Source organism: Maylandia zebra, linkage group LG6, assembly GCF_041146795.1.
Source record: "Maylandia zebra isolate NMK-2024a linkage group LG6, Mzebra_GT3a, whole genome shotgun sequence".
NCBI classification, from domain to species: Eukaryota; Metazoa; Chordata; class Actinopteri; order Cichliformes; family Cichlidae; genus Maylandia; species Maylandia zebra.
Window position 1 is genome coordinate 40591869 of NC_135172.1, and position 27354 is coordinate 40619222.

At 40.6% G+C, this 27354-nt stretch overlaps 1 protein-coding gene across 1 annotated transcript; it reads right to left on the reverse strand.

Moving 5' to 3' along the window:
• Positions 1–413: 413 nt before the first annotated feature.
• rasal3 (RAS protein activator like 3) lies at positions 414–14559 on the reverse strand. The gene is made up of 19 exons (XM_004538787.5): positions 13673–14559; positions 11470–11612; positions 11293–11371; positions 9917–9981; positions 9725–9810; positions 9084–9213; positions 8896–8994; positions 8139–8813; positions 7871–8015; positions 7642–7786; positions 7317–7553; positions 6920–7121; positions 5040–5131; positions 4850–4966; positions 4458–4623; positions 3423–3554; positions 3143–3333; positions 2386–2470; positions 414–773 (listed from the first exon to the last, which is right to left on the reverse strand). The coding sequence occupies exons 1-19, from the start codon at positions 14280–14282 to the stop codon at positions 666–668; spliced, it is 3507 nt and encodes a 1168-aa protein (XP_004538844.1). The 5' UTR covers positions 14283–14559; the 3' UTR covers positions 414–665.
• Positions 14560–27354: the final 12795 nt, after the last annotated feature.

Genomic DNA, 27354 nt, shown 5'->3' on the forward strand with positions numbered 1-27354 from the left:
CAAAGTTGACTAATGCAGCTTTCTGGGGGCAGGAGGTTCTTGCACATTAAAATTTTTACAAACCTATTTTAAAGTGTTTTTCTTCATTTGTTTTTTTCTTTTTTAATTTTTATTTTCTGTTAGAATTGTATTACTTTTCTGTTTGATTGTTTGGCTTTGTGGTGGATTTTTCCCATACAGTTTTAATACACTGAGATGGTGACAGAGAAAACACTCTTCACTAACCAATGGGTAACATCATAGTGGCTCTCCTTTTTTTTTTATACAGTCTATGACTACAGGCAAGAAAAACTATAGATTTTGGGGTTACCTGTCCCTGCAAATCCATAATCATAATCAAGTTACAGTGATTATTCTTGATTAAAATAGACACAAAATAGACCACTTACCATGACAAATGCAAAATAGACTCCTTAAATAGAAAAACATTAGGCAGCAGCTTTTTTTATTTAAAAAAAGGGTTTACAAGCAGAGATACAGTGAAAGAGGAAATGCGAACAAATCCTTCAGCCTTCATATTCACCTTAACTGGAGTTCATTATGGGTATCTTTATAAAATAAACTTATATCTAACCAGGAATTCATGATTGTGGCATCAGGCTGTGTGTGTGTGTGTATGTGTATAAAAACTATGAAGCCCAAAGCGTAACCCTTTTTCTCAGGGTTCAGGTGGTGTTGAGTGGTTTTTCAGGATGCTGTGTGTTGTTTTGGCTGCTCTTGTACGCCTCGCTGAGCTGTTGAAGGTCACTTAGCAGACCTGCAAACTGCTCCTCCTGTGTGAGCACATTAAAAACAGCTGTTAATATGCTGAAATCAACCACTGTCGCTAAACTTTAAATATCCAGTACCTTAAAGGGAACATATTTGGTTAAGAAATACAAATTAGCTTGTTTAAAGGGCATCAAATACACTTAAACCACTCTCAGATCATTTCTTATAAAACTTAATCAGCATAGTTGCATTTAACTGCTTTTTAAATATTCAGTTTTTATGGGTCTACAGCATATGAAACTGTAATCTTTTAGCCTACTGATAACAATAGAGGCAGTGTTTGAAATATGCAGAGGATGTTTATCTATCAGCAGTGATCCGGGCTTTTTCCTGTATAAGGTTTTGGCCTCCCCCTAAAGTAAAGTCACCGGCATTCTGTTAAATATTTTGAGGGTTTAATTTAATCAGGCATAAAATACACTGTTGTTTATGAAACAATCACAAATCTCAGAGAATTCAGTGACTGCTGATGATTAAGGTAATACAGGTAGCTTCTACTATTTGAGGCAGACTGTGTTTGCCTGCATAGTAAACATAACCTGCACCCTCTGTTATTAAATAGCAGATTCCATCACAGTTTTTAAGAGACTAATGAATATATTTCTGCCTTTTAGTTTGCTACGTTTTAATTTAAGGACCCCCCTAGGGCTGGACTGAGATGCTCTGAGCCAGTTCTGGCTGTCTTCACTCCTCCACTGAATGGGCTTGCAAAGAGAGGTGACCACCTCTACTGGTAGCATGACTCAAAGTGTCATTTATAAATATCATGCAGTTATATTGCTCATAAATTAAATTAAATTTCATATAGAGCGTAAAAAAGTAGGTATTCCTAGGCTAAATTCCAAAGCCTGCGGTAGCTGCACATGTTAGAATAGTCTAACTAGGTCAGAACAGAACAGAAAATAAAACCATTAAATTTATAATTATATAAAAAAGTACTAAATGTTACTACTTAATAATTTAAGTGAACTGTTTTATGTTAGCGTTCTCTCTATGGACATAAATTCTTTTACCAGAAAGTTTTTGATTTCTGAAAATTTTAAAAAATCACTGGTTTGGTTCTATTTTTCTATCTCAATTTAAAATGCGAAAATCTTTTGCATCCCACTGGACCCTTAAACCTCATCTCTGATCAACTCATTAGGCTAAGAATAAGGACTTCCTTCATGATGACTGACAAAATACCGGATACTCTCTAGATCAGGGGTGTCAAACTCCAGGCCTCGAGGGCCCGTGTCCTGCAGGTTTTAGATCTCACCCAGGGTCAACACACCTGAATCAAATGATTAGTTCATTAACAGGCTTCTGGAGAACTTCAAGACATGTTGAGGAGGTCATTTAGCCATTTAAATCAGCTGTCTTGGATCAAGGACACATCTAAAACCTGCAGGACACCGGCCCTCGAGGCCTGGAGTTCGACACCTGTGCTCTAGATCAAATCAAGGCAGATAAATGAGGAATAACAAATGCAGGTGACCTGCAGTACCATCATAGCCCACCAGGGAGCACCAGCGCACACTGCTCTGTGGGGTTCAGGAGAATAAAATGTGGATCTTGAAGTGAACTATTTACAAGCACTGTTCTTTGACAGTGGACTTTCTTCATCTCACTTACCAGCACATTCACTCTCTCGGCTGCTGCAATGGCAACACTCAGCTTCCTCTCATCTTCCTCCCTTTCCTCTTCAATCACACCCAGCCTGCAAAACACACAGATAAGAAGACATGCTGTTAAGAGAGAAACACTGAGGTTGCAGATTGAACAGGATAAAGCACAAACAAAATGCATGCTTTAAAAACAGAATATATGAGGTGTGATCAAAACATTCTGAGAACTGGTTGATAAAAAACTCAAATCTAAAAACTCTTTCCTGATTTCAATTTGGCTGTTTCTTCTGCGTGTGGTCACCTCAGATCTTGACCTTTCTAGAGACCAAATGTGTGTGCTCAACACTGATCGGTTCATTGTGGGATCAAATTTTAGGTAGCTATAGAATTTAGGTGCAGTACTTTAGGGAAGACAGGATGATGCCTTGGTGCCAGTGCTCTGGAGCAGCTGAAGCGGTGCATGAGCGTGATTTACAAGTGTGCAGCTTTTTGTGTAGTGTGAGAAAGAGGATTCAGAGGTCAGAAGATTTCGACACATGGAGGGAGATCCCACTGCACGAGTGCAAGCTGATCGAACATGACTGTCACTTAGAGATCTAAAATAGTAGGTGCTCTCAACACTGTCCAGAGATGCACGACCTTCTGGTTTTAAGTATGAGATCCTCCAAATTTAAACTGGATAAAGATTTTTTCAATTTCTTTAGTCACACCTTGTGTTTACTTTCAAATGGAACACACACACACACGTTAATGCACAGACTAACCTGAAGGTGGCGCTGGCAAGCTGCTCCTCACGCATAGCCAGCACATTCCTGAGCTCGTTGACCTCTTCCTGCAGTATTGCATTCTGGTCCTGACTTTGGATGATGAAGTCCTCCAGGCGCTTAGCCATGTCCAGCTCACGCTCCGTCACCTGCTCTATGCCCAGGCGAAGCTCTGACAGCTCCTGAGCATGCTGTCATTACACGTAGACATCATATAAACTGTAGCATTGAAAGCAAACACTTTACACTGTCACTATAATATGTAGGAGGCTTGCCATACCTTATCCAGTAAGCTGAATTGCTCATTCTCAGTCTTGATCTCGCTCGGTTGCCGGGTGTGGCTGCCTGGTGGGTTGGGGTCCCCGGGTTTAATCCAGGGAACCGGTGCAGGTGCACGCTTGACAGAGACGCTCTGGGAAAACATGAGCAGAAACTCCCTGCGTTATTCCTCTCAGTGAAACTTGAAAAAATATGTGTGCACTTACAGAAGCGTGACTCAGAGGTGCTACTTAAGACCCCTGATCTGTGTTTATGTATGCTGTTGTGATATTCCTAGACATAAAAATGTTTCCTATGATGATTTTTTTTTATCCACTACTCATAAAACTTGGACCTGGCCGATAAGTGTGGCAAGTATAAGTGTTTGTCCACTTCCAATCAATGCAATGTACTGCAATAATGTACGGCTCTCAGGAATTCCATTAATCTGAATATTTTGAGTGTTTCTGCATAAAATATTCAAATATTACAAATCTAGAAACAATCTGATCCAGATTTAACTTGAGCAAAAGAAAGGAACAGATAAAAAAAAACCAGCCTGACTGTGATAACAACCGTACTTTGTTGTTGATTAGAATATTACAGAGTCACAAATTTATCTGTATTTTGCTGTTACACTGATATATGACGTATGCAAACTGTAATATGACTCAGATGTAACTTTATTAATTTTTTTCTACTTTTATTACAATAAAGTAAAGTTGTTTTGCAAGACTTAAGAAGATAAATGTAATTATGTTTTGTAATTTGTGTCTTTAAACATTTAATGTTGTAATTATATTACAACATTTCTTTCACAGACAAAAGATACAGTAGAGATGTGATAAACAAAAACAGATTCATATTATTTCTGTAAAAAATCTAGTCATGCTTGGTCATTAAAAATGGCCAAGGCTGTTTATTGTTTAAAGGCTTTAGAGTATGAACTATAGCCTCCTCTGTGAAAAGCTGAAGTCCTTTTTGCATAAACACGAGAACATGAGCTGCGCAGCTCAGTTGCTATTACAGGCAGTTCACAGTTCCTGTTTATACTCACAGTATTTGGTGGTGAGATAAGTGGTTGGTTGGGCTCCGCCTCCTGTTCCTGGTCAGATGTCGGCAGAGCCTCGGAGCTCGTTTGCCTCTTCATCTCACGTTTTACTTGTGCCGGACGTCTGTGTGGGGCACTCTGAGTTCTGGCGATCGGTTTCCTCCTTTGACTCCTGACATCCACGGTGAATAAACGGATCAGTGTTAATTATTTAAATGCCAATGAACACATTATACAATGTTTAAAATGCACAGACAAAGGATCCCAAATGGAATAAAAAAATCAAATCTATCTGACCCAAACTGAATTTGTAATTGAATAGCTTGAGAGAGTCCTTCCTCCACACTGACATTGGGAGGAGCTGCGTCTGACCTCCACTGTGCCCCTTTGAAACTGACCTGTTGTCACGTGTGCTTTTGGATTCCTGAGGAATATGCTGGAGAGACGACTGGAGAGGGCTGTACTTGCTCAAGTCCTTAGGTGGAATATACGCTGGCTTGATGTGTCCTGTTTGGCTACAGGAATACCACTGTTTTAGTAACATGCAACAGAACTAATATGATGGACAAATCACACAAATCAACATACCTGTTAATATCTATCCGAGGTGCTTCAGGGCCTAGTGACTCTGTTATTTGGTTCAGAATTGAAGGCAGAGGGTGCAGCTTGTCAACTGTTTGCTGAGGGAGAAACAAGTAGCATGTTAACCTTCACTTATACACAAAGCATGAAATAAGTATATTTATATAGTGAATGGATACATAATTGCTTCTGGTAAACTTGAGAGAAAAACTACATCTATGACCACACAACACAGCGATACACACCACACACACCACATTTTTTCTACAAGGCCTTTTAATCCCTTAACCTACCAGTGTTAGAATTAGGATTCTGTTTACAAATCTTTATATGGGATAAAGGGGTAGCTGTGAATCTCTTAAATCTGTGTAACTAGATAACAAAAATCAAACCCTATCTTTAATCAGAGCTCTGATCACAAGAATAAGATTATTTCCTTCTGTGTCTGTAGTTCACTATCAATAGTTTTACTTAGGTCACCTGACAGATTAAAAAAATGGGGGGGGGGGGGGGGGGGGGGTGTCAGAAAAATAAAAAATTATATCTTCTAATAATATCCAGCTATTTATGTCATTCTTGTGACTTTATCTGCAGTACCCCCATAGTCCACTTGGGGGCCACAGCAAAAGCTTTTTGTCCTGTACAGCCTCCATCTTGTCAACACAATCTTAAAGGGTAGAATTAGTGCGTGAGTACACCATGTATAACTGAAGTGATCTATATGTGGGTGTCAGTCAGTCCAGCTTGTACAGAATGCTGCAGCTCTCCTTTTGACTCGTGTGAAGAACATATTACTCCGGTGCTTGCTTCCCTTCATTGGCTTCCAGTGTGTTTTAGAATTAAATTCAAAATCTTACTTTTGACTTATAAAGTGCTAAATGGCCAGGCACCGGACTATTTGTCTGACCTTTTGCAGCTTTATACGCCCTCTAGAGCCCTTCGATCAAGTGATCACCTGCTCCTTACCTTACATAAGTCTAGGATGGTTCATAGAGGAGATCAGGCATTTGCGGTTTTGGCACCGAAAATGTGGAATGATCTACCTCTCCACATTAGAAAGGCCCCAACTGTTACTCTTTTTAAATCGCATCTTAAAACATATTTTTTTACTCTGGCTTTCGAAACTGTATGAGAGTTACCAATTCTTTTATCCTAAAAAACTCCTTTGTCCCACACGCCATCAAACTGTTTAACTCCTCTCTGGAGGGGAGAGGGAGGGGAAACAGGAGGACAAAGGAGGGGGGAACAACTAAGCTGTAGTGCCTCTTCACCTCACTGTACAATACCTTGTGCAATACTTTTTGTAAATAGTCAACAGTGCAATAGACTCAATACTTGAAATGTGCAATTCACTTGTATTTTTATTTTTTATTCCTATTTATTCTATTTATCCCCTTTGTATATTTTATTTATATTTGTCTCTGTATTTATATATGTGTGTGTGTGTGTGTGTGTGTGTGTGTGTATATATATATATATATATATATAACAATTCTGTAACTGTAACTTCGGTCGTTGCTTTGCTTTTTGGAAGTCGAATTTCCCAGAGGAACCCACCCGAGGGATTAATAAAGTTCTATCTTATCTTATCTTATCTAATTTTCTTTTAATTTTCTTACCTGTTGTTGTTGTTAATGTCATTGTTTAATTGTTATTTTGTACAGCACTTTGGTCAACTCCCTGTTGTTATTAAATGTGCTTTATAAATAAATAAATAAATGAAATGAAATCTTCATATAAACTCTATAATTATAAGTATCCCCCTGATAGCTGCTTATAAATTGTCTTCCACTGTGGTTAAGCTAGCTAGTGGAGCCATGCAATACAAAAGTCACACAATTCCTTTAAAACTAACTACCAAACTGGACTAATGTTTGCCTGCCTACCTGGTCCTTCTGGTAGATGATGTCCACCAGCAGTCCATGGAGCACAGCCAAACGCAGAGGCAAATCCACATAGCCATCAAAGGATGTCATTGCAATCTCAGTGTCTCCACTCGACACTGTTTGTAGGAAGCCTCTCATTCCATCCCAGTGCTGCTCCAGGAATTCATTCATGAAGAGCATGTACTCCTCCTTTTCCCCGAACCTAAGTAAGAACAACAAATTTAATTTACTTTAGGTATTTATTTCAGGCCCTTTATTGTTATTGTACATGTGCAACAAAAAAATATCTTTATCCATATTCCCAGATTATGTCTTTCAGTGTGCCAAAACAAACAAACAAACAAAAGCAAACAATCTGCTCAGGAACAAATGCACAAACGTGACATAAACTACTGACAAGGTGAAGTTGGCCAGATTCTGGATGACTTTGGCTGTCAGTGTAAGGGTACGCAGGGTGTTTGGCTCCGGGTACGGTTGCGTCAGACCAAAAAGGGAAGGACTGAGGATAGCAGGACACAAGAAACGAAGGAAGAGGGAAGCAGAGATGAGCCGATGGCCAATCTCCGGTTTGCCCTGGTCTTCACACACCTCCACCCAGCTGGAGAAGATCCTGTTTAACTCTTCAGGAAAAGGCCTAGTGGAAAGAAGCATGTCAAGTATGAGATCTCTGAATGTGAGAGATGCCCAAATCATTTATTGTATGTTAAGCTGATTTCTCTCACCCATGGAGCTCAATGATCTTCTGCACCACCTCCTCACAGGTTTCCCTCAAGTGCTTCTGGTTGCTTGACAGTTCAGCCGCAGGACATTTACGAGGGTCAACTTCACAGTTCTCAGTCGATGCATATAGACGGTTGATAAATTCTCCTGCATTGAAAAGAAAGCATAGAGTTCAGGAAAACCCAGTACGATTGAATACAAGCAGCCACCTTTACGACTGATCTGCCCTACCTAGTGTGTCGATGAGGTACTTCTGACCAACCAGCTTCATATATTCATCTATAGCTTTAGTGGCCAGTGTGTTCTCTCTGAAGATCATTGCTTCTTTTTCTCCAAGACGCTCCACCTCATCGTTGCCCAAATCAATGAGGAATTCCTAAGGAATAAAAACTTACTTCTGAATATGCTTCTGGTTGTATTTTTGATACATATTGTGAAAAAATAACGTTTGATTCATAAATTGCATTAAAAAATTTTTAAATTTAATCTCATTCTTTACCTTGGCCTTGCCGATGCTCTGGAGTACGTGGACCAGAGCTCCTGCCAGCTCTTCCTTCTCCTTCACATTCAGAAGTGGCTCCAAGTTTCTGCACATTTCTACGTAATCCACAGTCACATACTCGGCAAACTCTTTATATTTCTCCATTGGCAGAACTTGCAAGTTCTGGAAACGGGCCTTGATGCGAAGTGAAGCCTGCGGCCCCAGAGCTTCTTTGTTCCCTGCTGAGCCTGACGCCTTATATGGAGTGATGGGGTACCACTTCTCCTGATAGGTCCTCCCTCGAATGTCAGCTAGAGGTATGGTCACGCTTCCCAGAGGGTGTAGACTGGAGTCGTCTCGGGAATGCCGCTTTTTCTTGGGGTCTTCTTCCCGGAAGAGGTGCAGGCTGATTTGGGAGATACAAGGCAGGTTGTCGAGCTCAAAGAATTCTCCCCAGAACAGTTGGCACCCTCCAGTCGCACCTCCACTGGCCCCCAGGCCTCCCGAAGATCCAGCGGAGCCATCTGCTGCCAGGCTGGAACGGTTTGGGAGCTTGCCAACAGCTCTGCTGGTCGTGCGGGCGAACAAGGTGCCATCCAGGTGTACCTCACAGTAATAACGCTTTTTGGGTGGCAGATCCTTGGCTTCATTAACCCACAGACTCAGCGAGTTCTCTGTGCGCTCGATGTTGTCCTGTGAATATAATGAATGTTATTAGTAGCACAACACAATTTGAATATTGCGTGACCGGTGGGACCGGCGGCTGAAAGCTCACCTTGTTGGGCTGTGCAGCTCGTCTCAGATCTTCAATCCAGCGGTCACGTTCAGCAGCCGAGGAGCAGCCGAAGCAGTGGGTGTTCTCAGAGTTTATCACCTATAGCACATTGAAACTAACAGTTAGTGGTACTGGAATACTTTACGGTACTCGTTAATGAATCTATGGGAGTGCCCTTTAAAGTCTACCTCAAAGCAGTACTTCTCCCCCAGAATGGAGCTGTGGACCGGTCTGATGACGGTGCTGGTGTCTGCACTCAGATCTAGCGTCCCCACTGGACTGACTGGAATTGACACAGACTCTCGGGATTCATAGAGCCTTAAAATTAAACACAGTGGAAGAATTCAGTCAAAAAAACGAGATGGAGATTTGTCAAAGGTACTCACAATGTACACTTTCACTACCTGCAGGTTGTTTTACCATCGACACATTACATTAACACTGTGGTTGTTTTTAAAAAGAACATCTTGCAAAGTTTTATTTGCAACATGTTTGAATTATTCTTTAGTGAGGTTTTATGTGTGTGTAGGTTCTCTCTCAACCAGGTCAACCAGGTCATGCTGAACTCTTAAGTTTCCAAAACTTAAAGACGTCCAGTTGCTTTCTTTGCAAGCTTCTTGGACCTTTAGTGAGGTTTACTATGAAACTGATCGGTTAGTCTATTGTTGAAGAAGTGATTAAGAACACGATAGATGAATTATAGGCAGGGTTTTTTGAAGATAAGAGTTTGGCCTTAAATTATGAAAGACAATGAGAGAAGTTACTTTAGACCAAAGGTGGATATGGAGTGCAGTATATCTGCTTTGAGAAACACAGCAGTGCACTTTACCTGCGTCCTTTGTTAAGTCCCTGTTGGTTTAGCTGGGTGTTGCTATTCCTCTTGGCTTTGTTCTCAAGACGTCGCTTGATCAGTCCCTACGGGTGAAGAATGCAAACACAGTGCATTTGGGCAATTATGTGTTGTATCAACAGGAAAAGGAAAACTAGCGCAAAGATTGTCTCTGGCGCATACTGCACTCACCCTCACACCGCCATCTTGAGCCTTTGGTCGAGGACCAAGCTGGCCCCCATGGTCGGGGCTGCATTCTAGGGATTGGGATGAAAATGGAATTCTCTGTCAGTTTTTCATTAGTGTTGGCAGGACAAGTTGGCTTAACTAAATGAAATTATAGGCAGTACTCATTGTTTCCATTTAGAGTTTGTGGTCAGTACTTCTACGTATTTCTTCCTTTTTGTGAGTCAGTTGTTTCCAGGCGTCAAATCAAATGGTTGCCAGGCTAACTTTAGAGCAGATATTGTGTGCTGGTGAAGCAGGAATAGCACGAATATTAATACAATTAAAATTGGCTAAGTTCCATTACGGTAAGTGACTTCCAGGTCATATGAGAGCACCTGGGGTTAAATAACCTGTGATTTTTTGCTTATATGAAAACAAAGCAGTAAAATAAGTAGTTATGCACACCATCTTATGACTAATTTTCAAGCAGTTAGATGAGTGTTTTTTCACTCATCTAACACAAATAACTTCTACTGAAGACTCTCAAAAACATCAAGCAAAAAGTTTTAATATTTCCAGATGGGTTCAGATGAGCCATTTCAGGATGTGGTTTAAAGCTGTAATCCGATAGCTAGACCTATCTCAGTAAAGTTAACTAATTGCACATATGTCACTAAATAACACATAGTGTACTGCAGCTTTACATAGAACAAACGTAAATGTTCCCATTTTGATTTTTCCTGTTTTGTGTGAACATTTTAACCTTTTAGTCAGAAAATTGATATCTCTAACTGGAGATCATGATATCCTCTTTTGCTTATTTATACTCAGCGATATTGATGTGTTTAATTACAAGATTACACAGGTGTCCGATTTCCTTTTCGCTGCTTACCCAAATTCCCACCACAAACAATCCAGCGTTTAAATCCTATCATTTAGTCCAGAGGTGTGTGCAAAAGCCCTGTTACTTCAGTCTCTGTGTCTTTATCATTTCCTTTCTGTCGTCTTCAAAAGAGCCGATTGAGTCACCCAGCCAGTCGGTGCAGAATCGAACACCTCCACAGTGCAGCACCTCCACTCTTCTAAGCAAAATATATAAACTGCATGGATGGAAGATACCGACTATATCATCTCGCTCTGTCTTTCTGCGAGTTTTCATTGGACTGCTAAAACCCTGTCTTGATGCTATCTTCCCCAGAGGGAAAAAAAACACAGAGGAAGCGATCTTACAGACATTGCCACGAACAAACATTTAGCTATTTCCTCTGTGTCTTCTGCGGAAATAGTGCAATAGTCATCGCTGATGTCAGTAACAGTTAAGCTGGGGGGTGTTTGATGATTTTTCTTCATTGCATTTTAATCTGCACATCATTTTGTTTGCTTTGCATGTGTATACGGACCTGTGTCAATGTCTACAAGGTTCTGCATGCTGAGGTTGGACAAGCAGCTGCTGACACGGTTTCGAGTCCACATTGTTGGCTAAGACGGACACACAAAAACGGGCATTTTTTACTCTCCGTGGTTATGACAACATGATTTGAAATCAGTGTAAATAACATGCTGTTATCTGTGGGTACCTCTTCCTCTGGGGAAATGAGAATCTGCCCATCTTCCAGGCAACAGTTGCTGATGTCCCATAAGGGGACCTCCTGAGGCGGGACCCATTGCAGTCTTGAGAGTTCGCAGGGTCCGGCTGGTGTCGGCACAACCTCATTCAAACCTGCAATTCAAGTAAACGTTGCACAGACAAACACATTTTGATACTGATCAATCATGTAAGGTCAGTATACACATGTAATCACGTGCTAAATATGTGCTGATTTCTCTCACTTTGAAGAACTGACAGTAAATTGTTTATGATGTACAGATACTGTTTAACTGGAGGCGTATGCTGCCGGGCTGGTTTGTTTTTGATTTTTGGTAATGACACTAATCTCACACAGCGATTGGCCACTCCCATTTGAGGTGTTGCCTTGGCCACTGACGCTATTGGTCTCTCTTTTTTATTACACGCCATGAAGGCCTGCGCACATCCTGTGGGCTGTCGTTAGGTTTTTTGTGTCTTTTTTTTTTTTTACTCGATGTCAACATCCATTGTGCTTTTATGTCGTCTTAATGCTTACATTATCTTACTATCAAGTATATGCTGTTCTTGAAACGCCAGCAGAACATAAAGATAATATTGCATCACTAAAACATGCATAAAAGCCCAGGAGAGCAGAAGGTGGCAGGAAAGTAATGCTTGTTTTTAAAGCAATTATATTTTCTTCTTGTTCTTTTTAATAATAAAATATGGTATCTTCTTCATGCAGCCATGCCTCATTTGGCTCACACCTGCATGATCTGTCTGTGTGTGTTGCAGATGTTTCTCTCACTTCCTGTCAGCTGAGATGAAAGACGTCTAGAGAACTTCTGTATAGGTACAACTATTTGAATCTGTCCTGAGGTGGATTGAGGTTTCTGATGTCATTAGACAAATGTTCAGACATCATTTGTATTAGCTGTCTGAGGGCACTCCTTTTTAGTTTCTGCACAAGTACAGGAGTGCGTGCAAATCTGACTAGAGTTCATATTTTGTATCTGAACAGCAGGTAGGCTTCTGGTTGGATTTGCCTACCATTTTCATATAAGGGGCACAGAAACGTCTGTGTCACAACAACACATTATGTTGCTGTACATTTTTAGCCATGTACCTCTTAGTATGCATTTGTTTCTCAGCGCTGGGGAAGTTGGTTAGTGAATCTAGTTAAGTGTGGGTGCTGGTTTGCAGTTCTTCAGTTACTTTGAATTTCTGGGTCATTTCTCTGCTGTTTTGGCGGTTTTGGTCTCGCAATGATTCATGTCTGAAATGAGATAATGACGATTGTCTGGGTTCTGCTTTTTAGAAGGAGAGAAATCTGTTACCTACAAGGAGAGAGCCCTTAAACATAGACTTGAAGGGCGCAGGGCTTAGATTTTAAGCTTGTCCAATGACTCCACACTTGCCTCACAGATTTACTACTACTACCACTACTGCTGCTACTACTAATGTTTTAATCTCGGCCTATACTTACTGTTTGTTTAGAAAATATTCCAACAGTTACAGACTTTCCTTTTGTCTTTGTACTGATCATTTTTTACTGTTTATTTGAGGATGTAAATGTTGCATCTACAAATCTTCTAAAAGAGCTTCCTTGAGGTTAGGGGACTTTAAATAGCCATCAATAGACATCAGATTTGTCACATTATCCGAGATCACACTATCGTTTAGCTTACTGGGTAATGGCTCAAATATCTTTACAACATTTTGTTTAAATTGTTTGCTGATGTTTAAGATATTTTTGGAAGTGTCAAAGTCATTCACTGGTGTTTGGCTGTATTTAACTCTTTCATCACTTTCATAACCTGTAACATTTCTGAGATCCACTCTTTTACTTGTGATTTATAAATGATTTATATTTATAATGTATTTTCACATAATGTAAGCCTATTTAAATTCTCAGCTTCTCTCTTTAATTATTTCTACATGTGTTTAATACTGAGCCAGATGCTAAAATAGTCTTAATAGTATCATTGCAGATGAAATTTCCAGATGCACTTTTGACAGAGGTCACCCATACCACTCATACTGCTGAGTGTTATTAAATGGTCCTACCTACTTAACAAGAAATCACAAATCGTGTGATCGCAAATAGGAAATAGGAAACATTTTCTGATATTTCACATAATATTTGGATTGAGTAATGACCTTAATGCGCAGGGCTTTGTGTGTACGCTGTACTTTTGTTGTAGTAGTCTTACCTGCAAGGGATGGCGTGCTGTTGCGGGGCTGTAGCTTTGGCTTCTTGAGCTTCTGGGACACACTCCGAAGATATTTTTTAAAAAGTGCCCCTCCACCCCCTTTCTGTGAGGGGTCACTGGAGGCAGCCCCCGAGGCTTCTGTGCCAGCAGAAGTGGCTGCAGCAGAGGATGAACCTGCGTGAGCCGAATTGGCAGTAGAGAGGGCTGCAAACAGCGACCCAGGAGGCTCGGACAGAGCCCTCCTGAAGGGGTTCTTTCTTGTTCCTCCGGAGGCTTTTTCAGGCTTGGCTGCATCGCTGCTTTTCCCATTGGATGAATTCTTTTCTCCGGGGTCCTCGCTCAAGGCCTTGCGCCAGTTTTGCATCTTGCTCCACTTGTTGCTAGAGGCCTTCTGAATTTTTTCCATGGTGGATGTGGAGGATGCCGGCGTTCCTTCTCCTTCTTCTTTCTGCTCATTGAGGGTTCCCTTGGAGCCAGTATGCCACTTGTATGTGTTGAGAGGGTCGCTGGTCTCAGATGTTTGTGGAGGCTCATTTTCCTTCTCAGGTGATCCCTGCTCCTTTGATGCTGGCTGAGCTGCAGGCTCTGGATCTTTCTCCTCAGTGCCCATTTCACACTTTTAGGGTGTAACTAAAATTCTCTCTGTTTTTTAAGGTCGCATCAAAAACCTTCACAAGAGAATTCACCTGTCTCCCTCCTAATTTACCGCCGCTTTGGAGATTGCTGCGTGTGCAAAAGGAAGACAGCGTAGTCTGTATCTCCTCTAACTGTCTGTTTCTCATTTCCTGTCTTGCAAAAACGTTGATCAACAACACGCGACTTAGCTGCTCTGCCTGTGGTTGCTGTGCTGCTGCACTACTCCCATCTCTCTGGGCTGTTGGCTTCCTCATGAAATGACACAGAGAAGTTCAGTGTTTTCATTTAATACTTCCTGTCATCCGTTCTTCCTGTTCTGTCAAAAAAAATAAAACAAATCTGCATTCAATTTGTGTGAAACTCAAAGAAATGTCCACAGATGTTATAATAAAATGTGTGTTTTAGGTTGTCCACCTTGACCTCAAAGGAAGCCTACTTGTCAGATTCAGTCTGTCACATTATGAGCAAGGGAAATGTGGTTTTGCATGTTACAAAGTAGTAGAAATCCATCGTGAGACAATATTAGGCAAGATGTGTAATATGAAGATATTTAATGAATCTAATAAATCACCAGTCCCTATACAGTTAATAAGATTCATTTTCTTGGTAACTTGAATGAAATAAACCACCAAGGACAACATCTTTTTTGTCAAATATACGTGAAAAATATTGTATGGAAGACTCTGGACCCAGTCTTACTTTTTTAGTAAGACCACTAAACTGATATCTGTGAGAAATAAACATAAGTATCCATGTGGTATCAGCTACCTGAGAGTTTACAAGCTGTTGACAGTTAAGAGTCAGTTTCCTGTCAAAGCTACAGGAAACTGACTATAAAAACCACTTCCTGCTCTCATGCTGCTCTTTTCTCGTACACACCTGCAGGGTATTTCTGTGTACCAGTGGGGTGAACTGCCAGCAATATAGTCAGATGTTGTCTTTCTAATTGTGGGAAGTAATGGTGGAGTACAGCAGGACCTTTAGATTTTTCATTGGGAACATTCCTCTAGTTCACTTCTCCAGTTCTTTAAGCTATAAAATACCTGGGAAGTGGTTTTATAGGAATCACATTCACACAGTAACATTAATACAGTATCAACATGCTTATATCTGTGTTTCTATAATAATAATAATGGATTGGATTTATATAGCGCTTTTCAAGGCACCCAAAGTGCTTTACAATGCCACTATTCATTCACTCTCGCATTCACACACTGGTGGAGGCAAGCTACGGTTGTAGCCACAGCTGTCCTATAAAGAGCTGAGTGTGTGAAAACACTGAAAGTTACATTTTTGTCTTGTTTCGTCCAGGCCCTCTAGTGGCCGGGGGCATTTGGTATTGAAAATATGCTTTGACTGTATGCGGTTAAATTTGAAACGTAATCAATGAAAACTGACTGCCTCAGCATAAAAAAAAATAATTAAAATTAAATGTAAAATTTAAAAGAAAAACTGTAACTGAAGTTTGAGAGTGTTTATAATGTGTGTGCTGTCTTTTAGAACTATAATCAACCTTTAACCTGACACTAGTTTAAAAGTAAAAGGGGTCCATTTAATTTTTAGCCTTTATTTAAAAGGCTATTTACATTATGTGATAAGAGGCAGTAATCTCAGGTTTATCACTGTGCAGTTGCAAGAATACTTTTTTTTATTAACATTTGAACAACAAGGGCACTGATCTGGACTCAGTGACAACAGAGAGTCTCAGTCAAGGTTGCTCTGTATACGTTAACACCGTTCTTGGCCATAAAAACCCTGAAAACCACGAATACTGATCACAACAGGATTTGAAGTTAAACATTAACAGTAAAATTAATCTTTGCTGGTGCTGAAGTATTCTTAAAGCACAACAAAAGAAGTATTTCACAAAGCAGCATGTCTGTACAACTCAAAATGTTGGCAAAAATGATGAGTGCTGCAGGAAGTGCTTGTTCTGTTTACAACTCGAGCCAAAAACAGCTATAACATTTGCAAATAATAAAGATAAACGGGTAAATGTGTAAATACTGTATACTTAAGTATACAATAAGTTATTAATATTTAAGATGAATTTACAGTCACAAAATCAGAAAGTATTTAGATTCATCTGTGGAAGTCACAGTGTTTGTCTTCATCTGGTGGTCGATTGATTTACTGCAGAACAGTTTACCTTTTACCTTAACAAGAAACATGTGGTACAGACAGCAGCGGTTTTTGATATGGACATTGGCCAGCGCTGCGTCGTGGTGGGTCGCATCATGGGCATCGGCAAAAAAAAGTTGCTCGCACCCATGCTGCCCGACATCATGCCAGCACATTTTGGGGATTGCATGGGCACCGATCGGAGCGGGGCGGCCGGGGGTTCTCTGGCTGGCTGAACAGGTGTTGTGCCAAAAAGTGATTGTCTGCCAAAAACTGATTTCCGGTATTTGCCAAAAACTGACTGCTTGTATTTAAACTGCTATAAATAACTTGTTGGTCTATAATATGTGAAACATATGTCAAATGTATCCCTCGTGAATGATATCACGTCATCTTCAAATCAAATCAATTTATTTATATAGCACTTTTCACAGGATAAAAACCACAAAGTGCTTCACAGTAATATAAAACAGAAATACATAAAATACATTACAATTCAAAGCTTTAAAAGTCAGTACCAAGATTTTAAAATGAATTCTAAAATGTACTGGAAGCCAGTGTAATGAGCGTAACACTGGTGTAATGTGCTCTCTTTTTCATGTCTTAGTTAAAAGCCTTGCAGTAGCATTCTGGACTAACTGGAGACGGTCAAGATTCCTTTTGCTCAAACAAAGAAAAAGACTGTTACAATAATCTAAGCGAGATGAAATAAAAGCATGAATAACCATTTCTAACTCAGATTTAGACAGCAAAGTTCGCAGTTTGGAGGTGTTTCTTAGCTGAAAAAGGCAATTCCTAATCAACTGGCGAGAGGGTTGTTCTAGGGACATGGCAGAATCAAAGATCACACCAAGGTACCTGAGGCTCAGGTGAACAGATGAGCCAAGAGAACCAAGATGCTGCTTGATTAGAGATATCTGGTTGTCGGGGGCAATAATTAATGTTTCTGACTTCTCAGAGTTCAACTGTAAGTAGTTGTCACCAAGCCACTGTTCAACGGAAGCTAAACATTTAATTAAAGAGGACAGTTTATGGACTTCCATTGGCTTAAAAGAGCAATAGAGCTGAATATAATCAGCATAGAAATGATAACACACCTCAGGGAACTGCCTATATAAGTCCTAGAGGTAACATGTACAAAAGAAAAAAGAATAGGACCCAGAACTGAACCCTGCGGTACCCCACATGTCAGATCCTTAGAATGTGACATAAACCGATTTGCAAAAACACTAAAAGATCTGTTGGAGAGGTACGACCGAAACCACTCCAGAGCCAGACCGGACACACCGACTATGTCCCGGAGCCTGTTAATCAGGATGGTATAGTCAATGGTGTCAAAGGCAGATGTCAAGTCCAACAAAACCATGACCGAGGATGTTCCAGAGTCAGCTCACTAGAGACTTTAAGTAACGCGGTTTCTGTTGAGTGACTTTTACGGAAACCTGACTGAAATTTGTCATAAATTTCGTGTTTTTTTTTTTTTTTTTAAAGTGGTAAATTGATCTGCAACTACTTTTTCCAGAATTTTCGATAATAATGGAAGGTTTGAGATAGGCCTATAATTCTTAAACTGAGTTGGATCCAAACTGCTCTTTTTTAATATCGGCTCAACAACAGCATGCTTACAGAACCTAGGGACCACACCTGTTAAAAGAGAGGCATTGCATATCTCTACTACAGAGGGGCAATCTTGAGCAACTGACAACATTCCTGTAACAAGGTAGAAGCCGCAATCAGTTTTTGGCAGTGACTTTTATGTATCCTTTAATTATGCAGTTAAAAAAAATATTTTTGACTTTAAAAATGTATCTTTTAAGAGTAATCTAGCCAAGAGGACAGCTGAAATTGCAACAAATGCAAAAATAGTTGTGTAAACATAAATTAAATGGACAAAAGGGAGCTGATTGATTATAATGTAAGTACAATAACACAGTCACAAAGATACTTGAGAAACAGGTAATTTTTTAAATTTTATATATCACCCCTTTGTAATACCTGTTCACCAAAGTCTGTTTAGCATCATACGTAACGATATTACACATAAAAAACACACGGAAACATTGGAAATCAGTTTTTGGCAGGCAATCAGTTTTTGGCACAACACTGGCATCTAATAACCAGCTCGCAAAATAAAACTAAATAAAAACAAACCAACAAACAAGGGCTGTCAATTTTAAAGCCGTCATCACATTTAATGCGATTAGAAATTTTTAATGCAATTAATCCATTTTGAGCGCAGAATGACTAAAAATCCCTTAAATGTCTCTGTCAACGCATTTTAGGCAGTTTTTCCATTACGCATTAATGTGACAGCCCGACAACAAACACAAAAACTGAAGTTATCATGATATAGACTTATCATTTGCACCGATGTGTTTTCTAAATTCTATCACACACATATGCCCTCGGTGCGCCTGCTTGCATGCTGAAGCCTCACAACCTGTCTAAAGTGGAGGGGCCGAGCTGCTTTCAAATAGTGCACATTTCCTTCATAATATTGTCAATCCAAGCCCATTATTTATTATTTTCCTGAGTTACGTGAAAAAAAAACTTTATACAAGGTGTAGTTGTATTAGTCTATGTTGTGGGGTTGTGTTTAGTGGTTGAGAGGAGGCGGTAAAGAATACATGTTCACATTGGCACTGTGTGACTGTTACAGTGTTGATACTGGAGTGCAAAATTACTGATGGAAGATGAACAAGAAAAGGTCAAAGCCATCAGCCATCAATAGATGAAGTGTGTTCGCGCGCACTCATCTAATGTCAGCTTTATTATCTAGAACCCGAGAATTCAAACTGTAGACAGACTTTCGTCGTGAAGAAGTTTCAGCGGTTAATCAATACTTGGAAATAATTTGAAAAACGTGCAGTTTGCAATTGTGCTAAACGGTAAAGACATGACAGAATTTAGTGAAGTGAACAGAAGGAAATCTGTGGAAATCATTTCGTTGCTCCAACCGGATAAGGTAAAAAAAAACAAAAAGCGAAGGAAACAAAACAAAGTTGAGCATTTAGCACTTTTGGATAAATGACTTTTATTCCTGATCAAATAAGCTTCAGTACATTGCTATATAAAATGTCAAATTGTTAATATACTGTATATCAGTATACACTGGATACAGGATACTGGATACAGGATAACCACTGCTCATCTACCATCACAATGAACACCGGTGTACCACAAGGCTGTGTGATGAGCCCTTTCCTCTACTCCCTCTTCACCCACGACTGCAGACCTGCTGATGGTTCCAACACCATCATTAAGTTTGCAGATGACACCACGGTGATTGGTCTCATCAGTGACAACGATGAGGCCGCCTACAGGGAGGAGGTGGATCGTCTGGCTGAGTGGTGCGACACAAACAACCTGCTGCTTAACACCGAGAAGACCAAGGAGCTCATCGTGGACTACAGGAGGAATGCTGACCCACATCCACCCATCCACATTAAGGGGACGGCTGTGGAGCGTGTGAGCAGCTTCAAGTTCCTGGGAGTCCACATCTCCGAGGATCTCACCTGGACGACCAACTGCTCCAAGCTGGTCAAGAAGGCTCACCAGCGCCTCTTCTTCTTGAGGACTCTGAGGAAGAACCACCTGTCCCCAGACATCCTGGTGAACTTCTATCGTTGCACCATCGAGAGCATCCTGACCAACTGTATAACAGTCTGGTACGGGAACTGCTCTGCCTCGGACCGGAAGGCGTTGCAGAGGGTCGTGAAAACTGCCCAGCGCATCGCCGGAGCACCACTTCCTGCCATAAAAGATATCTACAGGAAGCGGTGTCTGAAAAGGGCTGGGAAAATCATCAAAGACCCCAGTCACCCATCACATGGACTCTTCACCCTCCTGCCCTCTGGGAGGCGCCACAGGAGCCTCCGGACTAAGACCACCAGGTACCGGAACAGCTTCTTCCCCACAGCTGTCAGACTCCTGAACTCTGCCTCCTGACATCTGACCCACGTTAAACTCATGGACTGAACATACACACACCCACAATGGACAACTGTACCCTCAAACACACAATAATAACATGGACTGAACCACCACTCACAACCACTAGCACTTTATATAGCCTCTGTAGAAACTATCTACACCCTCACTTATCTTAACTGCACTACTGTATAGCTCTGTGTAAATAATCATTCTGTACATTCAATAATCTTTAATCCTACAACTGTTTACAACTTGCATAGTTCCCATTTCTGTATAGCTGTATATCTCAGATTTCTGTAAAGTTATTTATTTCATATTCTGTATAGTTTTTCATATTTATATCCTGTTCATATCCTGTACTGTGGGGATGAACAAAAAGTATTTTATCAGCATAATATAATCTGCAGTATGATCATTGCTTTAACAATGTAACAGATAGCTTTAAGATGGCCTTAAGATGTTTATGATGATGTTAACTTTGTATTCCAGGTGCAGTTATAACTATTTTATACATATTGCATATCTGTGCTTATCTGAGTTGATGTTCAGGTTCATTAATGGTTGTGAGCTTCATCCAGTGAGAGTGTCTAGATGATCCATGTTGAGGGAAAACTAGAACATAGAAGGAATTGCAGTACATGCTTACACAACAGTTCATTTTAATATCTTTTATATGTTCATATTCTTGTATTAAGCTTTAAGTAGGGGTTCTTGATTGAAACATTTATTTAGTAGAGGACACATACATAGTTTCAGTTGTTGCATATCAGAGTGGCTTCTGTCTCTCTGTCTGGTTAGAGGTTAGGAGCTAGTTGCGAGGTGAAACAGGGTGCAATTGTGGTTAGCACACAGACACACACTTAGTTAGAGAATCATTTATAGGTGAAAGTTTAATCATGTTTTGCTGGGGTTGCAAAAAGAGTTTGTCGCAGAACTGCTGCTGAGGTGTCAGGATGACAAGCGAGCATCCGGCAGTGACAGGAAGCACCTGTTGTGAAGATAGGAGACAATTGTTCTTTTAAACGGTGTCAAAAGTCGTTGTGGTTTTGATTTGATCTATGTATAAAATGTATCTGTGACGTTGAAGGGGCGTCATTAAATTTAAGCCCTGATGGTATAAATATCTGTTTAATGCTTTGAGTAAGTTGAAGATCAATTGCTGTTTCCTTTGATCTTCCCACATGTGAATTAAAATCTTCGTTTGACTTCACCCGGCCGGACCAGTGTGGTTATTTTTCGATCACCTCTTGTACCCTTCCTCAATTTTTGAATCTTAACAGTACATAGCTTGTACTCACTACAGCCTGTACATACTTATAGTTATAGAATATTCACAACATACTTCATACCGTGTACATTATAACATACCATAATAGACCCATTTCTGTAATATACTTACATATCTATACTATTGCTAATATATATTGTAATATACCTATATCACTAAAGCACTTCTGGATGGATGCAAACTGCATTTCGTTGCCCTGTACCTGTGCATGTGCAATGACAATAAAGTTGAATTCTATTCTATTCTATTCTATATTGTTAGTGTGACATATCACACATATATTTTTGTCTTATCAGTTGTTGGATTTCATTAGTGAACTGCAGTGCAAAGCATTTAACAGTGACGATTTTAAAATCCCATTGCAGAACATTTTGTTATTGTGTCAAAGATTCCTAAAAACCTGACTGCCTTTTCTTTCTAGATGTTGGAATTGGATTGCAGGCATTTGAAATTGCCTCTTCTGACGCTGGAAAATCTTGGAAAAATCATCACCCCCTATGTGAAAGATGTTTCAGAGGAGTAAGTCACACATTTAAAGCCATCAAGCTTACAAGCAGCAAAAATGATCACTAATACACACATATACTCTGGTTAAATGTTTGTTTTCTCAACTATTTATCTTTTTTTCATCTTTTAGTCAGTGGGCGTCCTTAGCCGATGGTGACCCTGGATCAAAAGCTGTCATTCTGTTGTCCAACATGTGCCATGCGATTATAGAAGAAATTAGCGCCTTGGTCCTGGAGGTTGTAGAACCTCAGGTTCTTGCCAAGGGGCACAATCATGCATGTGGAGATAAGGTAAGTTTGCAGGATGGCTGCAGCTGCTGCAGAGTAACAGAAAATAATATTCAAGCCAGCTTCAGAAACACCCTTCATCACTGTTTTGGTGAAGCCCTGTCCACGGCACAAGGTAAGTCCCACAACTCGGATATATTAGTAAAGCTGTTTCAGCAGAAATTACTAAAAGAGTCAACACGTCGCTGGCTCGTATCACAGGGCCAGCTCCTACCCCACAAACCCATGACTCAGTGACAGGTATGAGCATTATACAAATGGTGTATAATGTGACTGAGAGTTTTAAATGCATCTTGAATGTCAGCAGAAAAATCACAGACAAGGCATCTGACAGCATGACATGCTCAGACTCTAACTGTAAGCAGACCTGCTGTCTAGATGTGGAGGAGGAGGAAGATGCAGAAATCCCACAAATAAGTGACTGTTCCTTAGAGAATTCATTGTGCACGGATAATCTGAGTCCTCCTCCAACTCCAGAGCTCCCTAAGTATTCAGAAACATTTGTCCCTTCAGCATTGATTTTAGCCTACCAGGAGAATTCTTCACCAAGTCTGGATGCTGTTAATTTCACAATTATTCTGTTTGTTGTTAATTAAAAAAGTAAATAATAATCTAACAGTTATAGCAGTATTGTGCAAAAGTCTTGAACTACCCCATTTTTTTAATAGAAACATAAACACACATACATAGTTACAATGCTATTATGATACATTGTGAGACACCATTGTGATCTGACATTCCATCCTATACTATGACATTGTCTTTGGTGCTCAGCTGAACTGTCAATAGTACACGATTGAGGAATTTATATAAAAATATTTGCATATAACTCATAAATGTTGGCACTCACAGTGGCCTAGGCATTGTTTAGTTAAAGTTTCATCTAGATTGGGTCACTTGTCTTGGAGGAAATAGGGAACATACAAACATATAAGGCTAAAATATGTTTTGAGACTACAGACAGAATTTTTGGGTCGAGAATTGCTTTAAAAAGCTTTTTTTAATAGTAAAAGACGACATGGTTTAGTCAAACAGTTTTGTAAGGATTATAACTAAACACTAGATGGAGACAAACACAAACTGAACTTCATGCCAGACACTGGTTTTATTAAAGTAAATAAAATTTAATACCGCGAAACTTCACATTTATTTGTTAACTAAAACACGGTTTGATTAGTGTCTAAACAACCTTAAAGTTTTGCAATGAGTTTTGGAAAAGAAGACAGCAAGATGAACATTATGAACAATATTTATGCTAATAAGATATAATGTACTTTATGTAACTGCCACTGAAGGATGTCAGAGAGGAATACCTCAGGATCTTCCAAACTCCAGGGATGCGTGCCAAAGCTCTGATGAAGATGATGGTATGACAGAGTTCAGACAGCAGTTCTGATAATAAGAATGTCTAATACACCTCTTCCTGCAGACAATGTTCCCTCTCACTTTTCATGTGTCTGAGCAAACACACAAACTCCCTGAGCGGTTGATGGACCTGATGGGCCTGGGTCAGGGCTCATGCATTGTTCTTGGGTTTAATGAATATTATAATTTCTATCTGACTATGTGGATTGTTTATTGTTGTTGTTGGTGTGATCTGCTCCTGGTCCCTTGTTTCCCTGTCTCTGTGTTTGGGTGTGTGTGTTGCGGTGTGTGAGTTTTGCTGCCATACCAGGCCTGGAGAGTCTTCAGCCTTTGAGCCAGCCACACCTGGTTGCCGATCAGCCACCTGTTGCCGATCGTCAAGGAAACACTACTCAAGAGAGGATCGGAGAGGCAGCCAGCGCGGGATTGTTAAACTAGGAACATAGTCAGTGCTCCTGCTCACAGTTACTGTGGTCGCTGAACTTCTCCTGTTGGAATGGTTAAAGTGTTTTTGTCGGCCGGTGGATGGGACGGTACTCACTGTGGACTCTCTCGTTTCCAGGTGGATTGTGGAAACGTTCTGACTTGTATTATGAGTATGAGCCAGTGTGTGAAGCTCCTGCTGTGGTCTGGGAGAGAGTCCTGTAACTCTTTATATACTCTATTTTGCAGAAAAAGACATGATTATTTGCATTTCTACTACTCATAAACTAGTGACAGTGTTATACTCCCTGAGTACTGCTGTCTTCCCAATCTGCCTCAAGGCCACCATCATCACTCCTGTGCCAAAGAAGTCCTCTGTGTCCTGCCTTGGTGACTACTGTCCCGTTGCACTCACACCCATCATGATGAAGTGCTTCGAGAGGCTCGTCATGAGGCTCATTAAGACCCTGCTGCCACTCCACTGACTATCGCCCCAACCGGTCAACAGAGGATGCCATTACCACCGACCTACATCTGGCCTCACCCACCTGGACAATAAAGACACATATGTACAAATGCTGTTCATAGATTTCAGTTTAGCGTTCAACACGATCATTTCTCAGCACCTGATTGGAAAACTGAGCCTGCTGGTCCTGCACGCCGCCCTCTGCAACTGGATCCTGGACTTTCTGACGGAGAGACCTCAGACAGTCTGGATCAGTAACAGCATCTCCAACACCACAACACAGAGCACTGGAGCCCTTCAGGGCTATGTGCTCAGCCCACTGCTGTTCACTCTGCTGACTCACGACTGTGCAGCAATGCACAGTTTGAACCACATCATCAAGTCTGCTGATGACATGACTGTGCTGTGTCTCATCAGCAAGAAAGACGAGTCAGCATACAGAGAGGAGGTGCAACAGCTAATGGACTGGTGTAGAGTCAACAACCTGTCTCTGAATGTGGACAGAACAAAAGAGATGATTGTTGACTTCAAGAGAGCACAGAGATATCACTGTCCACTTAACATCGTTGGATCCTCTGTGGAGCTCATTGAGAGCGCCAAATTCCTTGGTGTTCACAGAACACCAAAGCAGAGAACCTGTCCTGGTCCCCCAAAACCAGCTCAATAGCTACGAAAGCCCAATAGCGCCTCTACTTCCTGCAAAAGCTGAGAAAAGCCCATCTCCCATTAACCCCTTCTCACCTCTCATCCCTCTATCACTGACACCCGCTCCATCCACAAAGCCACCATTGTGGAGGACCGCACACAACCTCACACACACTCTTCATCCTGCTGGCTTCTGGCAAAAGGTACCAGAGCATTCAGGCCCTCGATGCCAAACTGTGAAACAATTCCTTCCCCCAAACTGTCAGACACAGGAACACTCAGGTTCTGGACTGACACAAACACACATACCTTCATTCATGTCACTGGCTCAAAAACGTATCTGCATGAACACACACACACACACACACACACACACACACACACACACACACACACACACACACACACATACACACACATACACACACACATCCCATTACTTCAAGTACTTTTTGCACAACCCGTTGTTGCACTTTTCTGCTGCACTGTTGTGTGTCTCTATCGTTCAATGTTTGAACACTTGCACTTCATGTAGTTCTGTGTGGACTGTCTATTATATGTAGCACCATTGTCTTGGAGGAACGCTGTCTTGTTTCACTGTGTACTGTACCACTGTACATGGCTGAAATGACTACATAGCCACTTGATTTGACTTGACTTAATTTTATCTTCATTAACTAATGTGTTAAACAACTAATTGAGTTCTTCTTCTTCCACCTGCTCCCTTTAGAGGTGACCTCAATCTCACCCCATCCCTTGCATCCTCCTCTGTCCCATCAACTTTCTGCATGTCCTCCTTCATAACATCCATGAATCTTCTCTGTCTTCCTCTTTTATTATTTCCTAGCAGTTCCATATTTAACATATGTCCAAATGATCTGAAATGTACCTCTCGTACTTTTTTTTCAAACCGCTCAACCTGAGCTGTCCCTCAGATGTATTCATTTCTATTCACCTGAGTTGGCTCAGGTGAATAGAAATGACTTTGGTGCTGGGCTGGTGAAAAGTGACTTTTTGGAAAATAACTGTAATGTATTCACAACATTATTTTGCAGTGTCGCTGAGACAGTGCCTGATCTTACGTCTTTGTGTTAGTATTACACAATGCTGTTAGTACTACACACGTAAAGCAGCTGTAAGAGACCAGCACCAGACCACCACCAAACAACTTTTCTTTGTAGGGTAAACTTCTCAGGATGAGGCCAGAAAGTGTAGACAACTAAGTAAAAGTAATTAAACTCAAAAACTCTAAAATTTAAGCTATATAAGCCACTTAAAATACGTATGGACACTGTTTGCACTCACAAATTAACATGATCTAACTCATAACAGAAACACCAGTAATCTGGACAGATAAGGTGGTAGCCCCCTTTTTGGCACATAAGTTCCTCCTTTTTGTCCTCTCTTTCTTTACATCCTCCTAATAATCATTCATACTTATATATATATTGACCTCTATGGCAGAGTGAGAGCCACATAGGCAGTTAGAGTAAACCAGGCCCTTTACCTGTCACCTGCATATGTTTTCTATGTCAGTGAATGATCAAATATTCACATTTCTTGTGCCCCTCTACCCCCCACACAAACACTTTTGAAAATTCTTTAATCACCCCGATCTACGTAAACTTTAAATTAAGAATCAAGTCAGGATAATAATAAAAACTCATGTCAACTGAATTATTATTTTATTGCAGAGAACATGAACTACAGTGCACACACAGCCCATAAGGGGCATTTACAGCTTATGCAACCAGCGCAGCGTCATCCGTCAGATTAACACAGCTCGTTTCACCTGCTGTACCGTAAAACTCCCAATATTTAGAGCTAAAATGTAAAACGTAAAAGCAGAGAAGCATTTATTATTATTATTTTTTTATTTAATGTTTTCAGAATTTCAATGATAATACTGACTGTCCTCTGCTGTGTGTCCTTCACTTGAACAGAAGAGGTCGGGCACGCTGCGGGTTTTATGAAAGAGGTGGAAAAAAACTGAGCTTAGAAAACGGGGAGG